General features: G+C 38.9%; 1 protein-coding gene across 1 annotated transcript; it reads left to right on the top strand.

Annotated features, from left to right (window-relative positions):
* Positions 1 to 5,398: 5,398 nt before the first annotated feature.
* Positions 5,399 to 9,815, top strand: mc4r (melanocortin 4 receptor). Its single transcript, XM_017705970.2, has 2 exons — positions 5,399 to 5,740; positions 8,258 to 9,815. The coding sequence occupies exon 2, from the start codon at positions 8,458 to 8,460 to the stop codon at positions 9,463 to 9,465; it is 1,008 nt and encodes a 335-aa protein (XP_017561459.1). The 5' UTR covers positions 5,399 to 5,740; positions 8,258 to 8,457; the 3' UTR covers positions 9,466 to 9,815.
* The last annotated feature ends 1,330 nt before the right edge of the window (positions 9,816 to 11,145 follow it).

The raw sequence follows: 11,145 nt of genomic DNA, 5'->3' as shown, positions 1-11,145 counted from the left end.
GTAAGACAGAAAACAATGTCCTTTAAAAAGGAAAATAAATATACAGGAACAGAGCACTGTCCAGTTACTTAAAAGATCTGAGAACAGGCTGCAACAGTGGATGTGTGTTATTATCTAGACAGATCGATACTGTGTTAGTGACTTACATGGCCCAGTGCTGAATCAGCAGCCATGGTAACTTCACTGAAAGGACATGTCTGTTTTGTTCACTTAACTCAATAAATTGATTCCTCAAATTGGTAAAAGCTCTAGATAATAGATCGGCATGTTTTTAGGGGATAGAGAGAGAGAGAGAGAGAGAGAGAGAGAGTATGACAACCTATCAGTCATATGAGGAGAACATTGTGGAAAAAAAACAAAAAAACAATGAACACACAATAAAATCAGTATTAAGGTCTGACTAACCTGAAGCACGTTTAGTGTTCAACATATTCCTTTCACCTGTCATAATAAGTAGTTTAAACAGACACAAGTGACAAAAATCATGGAGCAACCTTAAGAATCTTTGATCCCAAAGAGATTTAATCAGTGAAAGCCGTGTATAAATAACTAGGCAGAAAAATGTGTCAGTAATAAAGGGAGAACATTAATATATTAACATACTTCATTGATCTTAACTCACACTAAATGCAGTGTTTGATAGGATTGGATAACGACTTGAAACAGTTGATCAGCAGTTTGTCTAACAGTTTGTTACGAAATGAGCTTGTAACAATAGAAGAACCCTTTGTGGTGCTTTGAAGAACCCATTTCAAAAAGAACCATCTACAGCACATTCTCCATCAATCTGAAGAATTATTTAATGATGCAAATAACCCTTTAATCAAAGAGCATCTGCATCTGCACAGGAAATGTTTACTTTCTTAACAATTAGCTGTAGCAGTGCATGCGTGCTATGACATAGTAACCAAGTTTGAATAAAAAGGGTCCACAGCTTGCACCTCTTGAGATTTTGAGGCATGTTTAGCATCATTATCCTCTCTTTTTCATCTTTAGCTTCTTTACAGAAGATGTGATGTTTGCTTCCAGAATTTGATGGTATTGAATTTAATCTGTTCTTCCCTCCGCTAGTGGAATGATCCTCTGGCTATAACACAAGCCCATGATTGGTGGACCCCTGTGCTTAACAGCTGCAGAGGGGTCTCTTTCATCAAATTGTGCATACTTCCTTCTCCAAAAATAGCTTTATTCATTGTGCCAAAAAGTTCTTCATCAGTCCACAAGATTTATTTCCACAATGCACCAGATGTGTTTAGATGTTCTTTTGCAAACTCCTGATGCTGAATTTTGTGGTGAGGATTCAGGAAATGTTTTCTTCTGATTTCAGTGAAGGTCATATTTGTGCAGATGGTGCTGCACATTAGAACAATGCACCACCACTCTAGATTCTGCTAAATCTTCCTGAAGGTCTTTTGCAGTCAGTTGGGGGTTTGAAAGTTTTCTTGTGTCTTCCACACTTCAGCTCTACTGTTTCCGTTGATTCCCATTTCCTAATTATGTTATAAACTAAGGGAACAGCTACCTGAAAATGCTTCTTATAGTCGTGTTATTTTAATTTCCAGAGGGCTAGGCAGCTGCAGAATGGATATGGCTGATGAATATTGGGACGAGGTTTGAGGAGTCAGAATATTTACCAAGCTTGAAAACTGGCATCATTTGGCCTCTCCTAATGATGACTGTGAACAAGCCATTGGCCTTAAAGGTTAACTGAGGTCTGAGACCTTGGCAGCAGTTATCTGATATTTTAACTTTATGCCTTTGGGGATCAGTTCACCTTCTACTCCCTTAATTACTGGCTGTAACAGAAATTTTGACTTTTGAGATGCCCAATTTTTGGCTGCATGCCTCTATACTTAATAATAATGTAAAAAGGGTATGTATACCTGATTCCATTACATGCTTTTTTAAACTCTTGCTAAGACTGCTGACTTGACTTTTCATTGTTTCCAAAGCACAGTATGCTGAGTTCAATGAGTTTCTATTTCCAAAGCACAACAGGAGGTCAAACCTGCTAGATGAAGACCACACCTGCCAAACTATTTCACAATGCAGGCCTATTGTAATACGCCTTGAAGGCAGTGCTATAAGGTAGAGGTCCATGATGAAACAGTTTGCTGCATTTGGCACGGAAGAACTTGACTGGCCTGCAGAGAGCCCTGACCTCATTACCTACAGGATGACTTGTAATGTCATGTTGATGCTCATGGTTTTTAAAAGAGATGTTCAACATGCCTGTACAGACATGATAAGCTTTATACTTTCTCTACTCTTTAGCTGTAACAACATGACTAGTATTACTGTAGATACGCACACTGTGTTTACAACCACCAGTGGACAAAATACGCAAATCATGTATTTGAGTTAAAGTAGAGACACCCAAGGTAAAATATAGAAATAGAATTAGAAATCCTCCATTTAGACCTCTGCTTGAGTAAAAGTACTAAAGTATTTCCCTTCAAATGTACTTAAGTATAAAGTAAAAGTACTAAAAGAGTAATTCTGGCTCTGATGTCCTGTTATCATTTTTATAACAAGACTCGCTTCATGAACTCATTTCAGGTGAAAGTCCTCCAGCGTCTCTCTTGGTAAACCAGTCTTTAATTAGTGATGCTGACGTCTATTAAAATGATCAGAAGCACAAAACACTGAAGGTAAACAGTTTCCATCAGGGAGAACCGAGTGGCTCTGAAATCACTTTTTACACACAAGCAAAGTTTCAGTTTTATTTACAACTTAGTTCCAAGTTTAAGTTGAATAAACACTGGCTTTAAACTCAGGATCACAGATGAGCTCCTTTACTATGTTGATCTGTAGGCCTCTGTTCATAAACATAAACCAGCCCAAACTAATTTACTATAAAATGAAATGGTGTTTGTAGAAATTCAGAAAAAAGCCGCGTCAGTCTCGACTGCATATGTGGACATATTTCTATATTGTGCTCTATTTACACAAAGTTAGGTTAGTTCATCATTTATGTTGAACAGACTCTCCCAAAGTTTTACGCTGCTGCGCTGACGTTGAACCGTGTGCGGCACTGGGTCGGTATGACCAACAGGTCAAAACCAGCTCTAAACAAAGTGACCGCTGGGCCCTGATTGGTGCTCTGGCTTTGCGCTTCTTTTTTTTTTTTTTTTGATGTTACATTTTTATACACAAATAAGCCAAAAGGAATGACAGATAGTGTAGTGGAGTAAAAAGTAAGATATTACACTATGAAATGTAGTGGAGTGAAAGTAAAAAGTCCCATTCAATGGAAAAACTTCAGTAAAGTACAGATATACAAAAAACTACTTAAGTACAGAAACTGATTACCCAAACGGGAGGTTTCAATGATAAAGCAGAGAAAGTTATGAACATTGGTAAAATGTTTTTATTCTAGTTTTGGCTGGCAGTAAATTCAATCTGGTTAATATTAACAGATTATCACTTGCCATTTCTACATTTTCTATAGCACTAAAATTTCTTTGTTTGACCAAACAGATGCCCAAAAACTACCCAGCAACACTCAGAATCACTGGGAGAGGGACTAACCCTTCCCCGATGAGAGCAGCAGGGCCAGCTGTTCTCTCACAGACTAATGACTAAACTTGGGACCCAAATTTAAGACTCAAACTAATGACAGCACACTGTTGTTTATAAGAAATAGAAAAATTAGAAACACACAATTTCCCCCTTAACCTTAATTGCAGTGTTCAGTGTTTGGGCTTCGCTTCTTCAGTTTGCTATGAGGCTAGTGTAGCAAACTGTATTTCTAATCCATCACACAGTTGCTGCAAATGTGAAGTCACTAAATTACATCTTAGCTTTTTACAATTTAGCTTTAAATAGATCATAATACAATGCTTATAAATATCTAAGTTCTAAATACTTGTTGAATTATTTTCCAAGCAGTTTCTTTTACTATGAGGTCACAGTTTGAACTAATTTGGTAGAATGGGCAGTATATGTAAAAAAAAAAAAATCTGTTTTAATTGGTCAATATGTGCCTGTCTGGTCTAAAGCAGTGCTGAAACTGGGCTGGAACTTCAACAGGACTGGGTGGCCTAATTGTGCTTGGGTAAAAAAGGAGATGTGACGGCTTTTGTGACATCAGAAAAACAATACATTTGAAACAGGACAGTTTTATAGCCTAGATTTCATATATGGACCAAATGGACAGGTGAAAAAAACAGGAACAAGGCTTATATATGACTGAACTTTTGATGACTGAAGAGCCACATTGGTATTTCTATTCTTTGGGCTCTGGGCAACTTTGCTCCCAGACTTTTTACATTTTGTTTTTACACATTTTATGCTATCTTCCTAATGAATTGGCATTCCAAATTTTGTCTGTATAGCAAATGCAATTGGTTCTTTCTTTCATCAGGCAGGAAAGGCACTTCGATTCAAGTCTGCCCACGTACTTGGCAGAAGAGATAGGACACTCACTGCATTGACAATGCCAAGTGACGATGCGCTAGTCACATTCTCTCCCTGCTGGCGCGGTGGCGACTTAGAGCTGTGTGATCAATGAGGCTGAGAGACAGAGAGAGATAGAGAGAGAGTTGGGACAGTCAATGCACGGCCCTCGTTAAGCAACAGTGGCAACAAAGTGTATCAAATGCAAAACCTGATGCGAGGGACAAATTGACTCAGCAGGCAATTAGATAGCTCTAACAGCTCTAACACAAAGTGTGCATACATGATAATGATAAAGAGGCACACACATATATATATAAATATCATCACTGTTCAACAAAAAACAAGTATCTCCAAAATAGTAACTTTACAGGAGAGGGCAAAAACTTTATTTGCTTTCAATGTAAGTTAATGGAAAAAGATATTCTAAGCAATTTTGGAGCATTTCTATTGGTCCAAACATCACAAAATTTTCACACAAGGTAAAGAACAGCTGCTGAGCTCAAAAAGCACAAAAATATATGCAATATATAATAAGTTATATAATAAATATTATAATAAAATTATATATTATAATAAATAATAATAGAATAGAATAATTGATCATATAATTTAACCCAATAGCAATTTTTGACATAATTTAAAAATAACTGTCGCTCTTTATATTGTGTGTAAATTACATGATGAATAGACCAAAAGAAACGACCCAAAATGACTTGTAAAAAAATTCTGGTTCCATTGACATTAAAAGTAAAATAGGTTTTTCTTTCTCCTGTAACATACAAGGTTTTGTTCTGACAGCAGTGATATATTATATATGTATGTGTGTGTGTGTGTGTGTGTGTGTGTATACATTATTTACATATATATATATACGTAAAATATATGGTGAAATTAATCTGTTTTCATCCCTTTTAAAACAGGCTCTGACTGGATGCTGGAGTTGGAGGAGGAGTCAGTGATCAGAGTGCAGAACAGTAGCTGAGGGGGGGAAAGTGAATGTTGCTAGCCCATCTGCCAAGAGATGCTCAGGTCTTGGATTCTAGCATGTCGTGCTTTTTTTCCTGCTGGGTTCAGCATTTCTGATTCCAGCATGTTTAAATTCTCGCTACTTGGACTGCCTCACACTGCTTCCTTCAGCCTCTGCATCGCGTTGCTCTGTTGCTCTGTTGGTCTGCCACTTTGTCACATGTTTGCTCATCGTGGTGGTGACAGCTGCAGATCAGATGTGGATACAGGCTGTTTTCTCATTGTGAAGGGAAAATGATTCGGCTCAACTGTCCTACCAATGGGATGAAGCTGCTGCCTTGCTGAGGTGTACTGGGACCACATACACAGTGAGGTGAGGAGATCAATGCCATCCACCCTTTTGATGCACCTGGATTCTCTGCGGAGATAACAGCCAACTTCCTTTGAACTCCTATTAACATTTACAATTAACTACACAGCTTGGTTGCCAGATCCCGGCAGCTTTCTAGACCACCACGTTTATTTGCCGCTTCCTATCATGCTCTCATACAGACTGTTAAAAAAGATGGTTCTTTACTAAAGGCAGGATGTTTTATTGAAAGCTTGACAATATAACAACAGAAGAACCCTTTTTGGTGCTATATAGCCATTTTTAAAAAAGGGTTCTCTTTAGAGAGAACCCTTCTCTGTCTGTGTCTGTCTGTCTGTCTGTCTGTGTCTGTCTGTCTGTCTGTGTCTGTCTGTCTGCCCTGAGATGGACTGGCGACCTGTCCAGGGTGTATCCTGCCTTCCGCCCGAAGAATGCTGGGATAGGCTCCAGCACCCCCCCGCGACCCTGACGGAGAAGCGGCTTAGATAATGGATGGATGGATGGATGGATGGATGGGTTCTCTTTAGAACCATACACTCTCAAAAAGTTGGTTCTTTAAGGGCTCTTTAGTAATGAAAATGGTTCTATGTAGACACATGACCACTCAAATAATTCTTTGCCTCATTAAAGGGTTTTTTTGCATCATCTTCAGATTGAATGAGAACGTGATGTGGATAGAACCTTTTCGAAAAGCGGTATCTAGGGTTCTATATAGCACCCAAAAGGGTTCTTCAATTGTTATGATGTCAAGCTTGTGAGAATAGAAGAACCCTTTTTGAAAGATACTATATGGAACCATTTACAGCAACATTCTTAAGAGTGTTTATGTTTCTATATAGAACAATTCTCTTTACTGAAGAACCCTTGCAGAACCATCTTTTTAAAAAGTGCATACAATACATCCTCTCTATCAATCTGACGAACCATTTTGTGATGCAAAGAACCTGGTAAGCATGCATGTTCCTTTGAGTGTTCATGGATCTATATAGAACTTGTCTGTACTAAAGAACCTAAACCAAAGAAAGTATTCAGACATTTGTTTTTGTTACATAATATAATTCTAGTGCTTAACACTCAATTCAGATTTACACACATAACTTTATCTTTTTATTTTGTACTTATTCATCTGAACAAAAAAGTGTTTCATAAGCATAAACAATGCATTTTAAAGAATGATAGGGGGAAAAAGTAGCTCTATATTCTGATGCTCCCACCTTCATGCTTCCCTGTGGATCCGGTGTTCTTAGGATAACACAGGAAACCAGGATGGGAAACACAGGCATCCTGGAGGGTACTGGAGGATGAAAGGTCTGCTAATTGTCCTCTTGGACCCCCTGAATATCTCAAAATTCTGGGGAGCTCCATGAAAATAAACTTATTATAAAGTTCCGACCTTTACAGAAAAATAGATGGTCATATATAAATTCAGGGAAAGGTAATTGTTTAGCTTGCTTCCCTCACAATCTGTGAGCTTCTGTCTTTGGTATTCTTACCTAACTAGTGTAGCACATTGGTTCAGCTACTTGGCACTTCATAGGCTAGCATCTGTGACTATGCCTGGGATACCGCTGCAAAATGTTATGATATGCCATAAATATCTGTGAATCTGACAACTTACCCAGTTTCACAAGAGTTTGGTGGAAAGAACAAATTGTTTCTCATTTCTCAACCCGAAGACAAATGAGATGCGTAAGACCTCAGTTAATGTGTGGAAGTGTGCATGGCTAAACCCGTAAAAAGCACTTCCAAAAGAAGAACTGTTAAACCAAACATGCCAAACACTGCTGTGACGAGTGAGTTAGCAGCCAGCCAACGCTGGAGTAGCCAGCAAACTTTGAACCCATGGATACCAGGGGGTATTTCACAATCTACCAGCGACCCATGTTTCTCCAAACATGAGGAGGTGAATTATTGCCAAAAAGATCTGCTTTTGATTCATCTGACCAGAGTTCATTGTTCCGAAACAGTTCTGTTTCGTCTGAATGCTCATATTTATAAAGTGCAAAATACAAATGCTTATATTTTTAAAAAGAAGTTGAAAGTATAGGCAAAATGTACCTAAGTGCCAAAGTACTTAATGTCCAAAGGGGTAAAGCAAGGTCATTTTTATTTTGGCTATCAAGAAATTAGGCTTTTCACTGAAAGTAAATTGGTTTAATTTTGAAAAATGTCTCTCAGTAAAATGGCACAGTAGTTCATATTAATGTCATGTAAACATATATTTATTTTTTTCCTATTTTTGGTTCATGATTATAAGTAAAAATGTTTGTAAAAGTGTGTAAATGTGAAGTATATAAATGGTAAAAACAAAGGTCTCTGAATACTTTATGCTCCTCATTGTAAATGTTAACTTGATTTGGAACTAACTTTATTTGGCTCTATCTATTACTCTTTCCATTTATCATCAGCTGTCTTGATAGACTTTGAAAACAAATCATTTTATTTCAGCAATCTTTGCCCAGGTGAACTGAATCCATCTGTTAATCAATGTTAATGCCATTTGTGTTCTTTCTACTGTAGTTACATTGACTGGTGCAACCTAGAAGAGGAGGAATTCTCCTGTTTGAGTCTTGGTTGTCCTCAAGATCCTTCCTAGTGGCCTAAGTGTCCTTTTCCTGCCCCCCTCGGTTTGTTTAATAGAGGTCTGGAAAGCCCATTTGTATAAGGCTTTCTTGGGAAAAAAACTCTCAAAAAAGTTATACAAATAAACAGAATTGAAGATGAACATCTCACAACATCATGGCCTCCACCATGCCCACAGGAACCACAGTCTGGGTGCAATGGCTGGAAGCAAGTCTGAGAGGGGATCCACCTCAGGTTGCTATGAACAACTACTGGTCCCCACTGAAGTTTTCCTCATCCTAGGACTGGTCAGCCTGTTGGAGAACGTTCTAGTGATAGCAGCCATCATCAAGAACAAGAACTTTCATTCACCCATGTACTTCTTCATCTGCAGCCTGGCAGCAGCTGACCTCCTGGTCAGTGTCTCCAATGCCACAGAGACAGTAGTCATGGCCCTTATCACTGGCGGCAACCTGAGCATCTCCGGGGGTGTCGCCAAGACCATGGACAATGTGTTTGACTCAATGATTTGCAGCTCCCTCTTGGCATCTATCTGGAGCTTGCTTGCCATAGCAATTGACCGCTACATCACTATCTTTTATGGACTTCGCTATCACAACATTATGACCCAGAAGCGGGCGACCACAGTCATTGCCAGCATCTGGACCTTCTGCACGGCATCTGGAGTGCTCTTCATTGTCTACTCTGAGAGTCCCACAGTCATAATTTGCCTCATCAGCATGTTCTTTGCCATGCTGGCCCTCATGGCTTCACTCTATGTCCACATGTTCCTCCTGGCCAGGCTCCACATGAAGCGAATCGCTGCCCTTCCTGGCAATGGGCCTGTCCCGCAGGCGACCAACATGAAGGGTGCCGTGACCCTCACTATCCTGCTTGGCGTTTTCGTGGTGTGCTGGGCACCTTTCTTCCTGCACCTCATCCTCATGATCTCCTGCCCCAGAAACCCTTACTGCATCTGCTTCATGTCTCACTTCAACATGTATCTCATTCTCATAATGTGCAACTCGGTCATCGACCCACTCATTTATGCATTCCGCAGCCAAGAGATGAGGAAGACCTTCAAGGAGATCTGCTGTGGCTGGGCCTTCGGCTTGAGTTGCGGATGGATCTGTGGCAGCTATGGACTCTCCTCCGATTGTGTGTGAGCTACGTTCATCCATGAAAAATCTAACTGCAACAAATGTAACAGATCGGCTAAGACATTTTTGGTGTCTGAAGTTTGCTTCTTTAATTTTGCACTGAAGTACAAGGGTAATATAGCTAACAAGTAGTGGAAGCTTCTATTTAGTGATTTTCATTGTGCAAACTGTTACCCTAAATTATCGCACCTGTGAAAAGATACTGTTATCTATAATAAATGACAAAATTATTTGCCTCTGAAAGACTACTGCTACTGCTTTGAGTAGTAAAATGTGGCTTTGTTCAATTTTGTAGTTCATAATATAAAATACAGTGTCAGAAACCACATAAATGTACACTCACCGGCCACTTTATTAGGTACAATTGCTTGATAACACATACAGCTAATCAGCCAATCACATGGCCACAACTCAGTGCATTTAGGCATGTAGAGGTGGTCAAGACAACTTGCTGAAGTGCATACCGAGCATCAGAATGGGGAAGAAAGGGGATTTAAGTGACTTTGAAGGTGGCGTGGTTGTTGGTGCCAGACGGGCTGGTCTGAGTATTTCAGAAACTGCTGATCTACTGGGATTTTCACACAAAACCATCTCTAGGGTTTACAGAGAACGGTCAGAAAAAGAGGAAATATCCAGTGAGCGGTCAGTTGTGTGGATGAAAATGCCTTGTTGATGTGAGAGGTCAGAGGAGAATCGGCAGACTGGTTCCAGATGATAAAAAGGCAACAGGAACTCAAATTACCAACCAAAATCTCTGAGGAACATTTCCAACACCTTGTTGAAAGTCTGCCATGAAGAACTAAGGCAGTTCTGAAGGCAAAAGGGGGACCAACCTTTTACTAGCAAGCAATAAAGTGGCCGGTGAGTGTGTGAGTTTACTTAACACTTACAGTTTGCAAGGCTGTATGTAAACTTTTTGAACAGCTAGAACTGGTTACAAAAAAGTTGCAAGAATTCAAATATTGTAGCAATAACTACTTAACAAAAACTGACATGCATGAACCCACACCAGAAGGAATTGGGTACAATTATTTCACAGATTTCAAAATGGGAAGCAAGATTGTTTATTATATAATAGTAAGACAGTATTGTTTTATACATTAAAATTGATTTTAATCAGTTTATGTTGAAAAAAAAAGAGAATCTAGGCTAAAGATGACAAAGGCAGTAAGCAGCAGGGACATTTTATGCTAATTTGTTCCAGAAGGTAAAATGCCAAATTGTAGCTTTATGTTTGGCATTACTGCCCCAAACTAAACAAAATGTGGTCATTTTATACTTTACAAGGCCCTTTGTTTACAGACATTTAGGCTTGCTCTATAGCAGGGGTATTTAATTAAAATTCAATAAGGTCCAGTTCAAGAAAGTTTCCTCAAGCAAAGGTCCAGAAAATCATAATGTCTAACTTGCACCATGATTCAGTGACTTATACTGTTAACTGAAGTAGCCTAGTGGTCATATATACATCTTATACAGTCAACAACTGACTGTTTCGCTGTTGTCGGAACAAAACCTGCATTTTTTTGTTTTTCAGTTTTTGACATAATTTGAAAATACCTGTTGCCCTTCACATTGTATGGAAATTTCATCAGGAATGGACCATAATAAATGACCCAGAATGACTTCAAAAAAAGTCTGGTTCCAGTGAATTACATTAAAAGTAAATTATGTTTTTTCCTTCTCTTG

The sequence above is a fragment of the Pygocentrus nattereri genome, chromosome 19, assembly GCF_015220715.1.
Source record: "Pygocentrus nattereri isolate fPygNat1 chromosome 19, fPygNat1.pri, whole genome shotgun sequence".
Classification (NCBI taxonomy): domain Eukaryota; kingdom Metazoa; phylum Chordata; class Actinopteri; order Characiformes; family Serrasalmidae; genus Pygocentrus; species Pygocentrus nattereri.
Note: the sequence above shows the minus strand (reverse complement) of the source record. Positions and strands in the feature narration are given on the sequence as shown.

Bases quoted from the DNA above. Each gene is read 5' to 3' on its own strand.
- mc4r (XM_017705970.2), top strand. From the start codon at position 8,458: ATGAACATCTCACAACATCATGGCCTCCACCATGCCCACAGGAACCAC.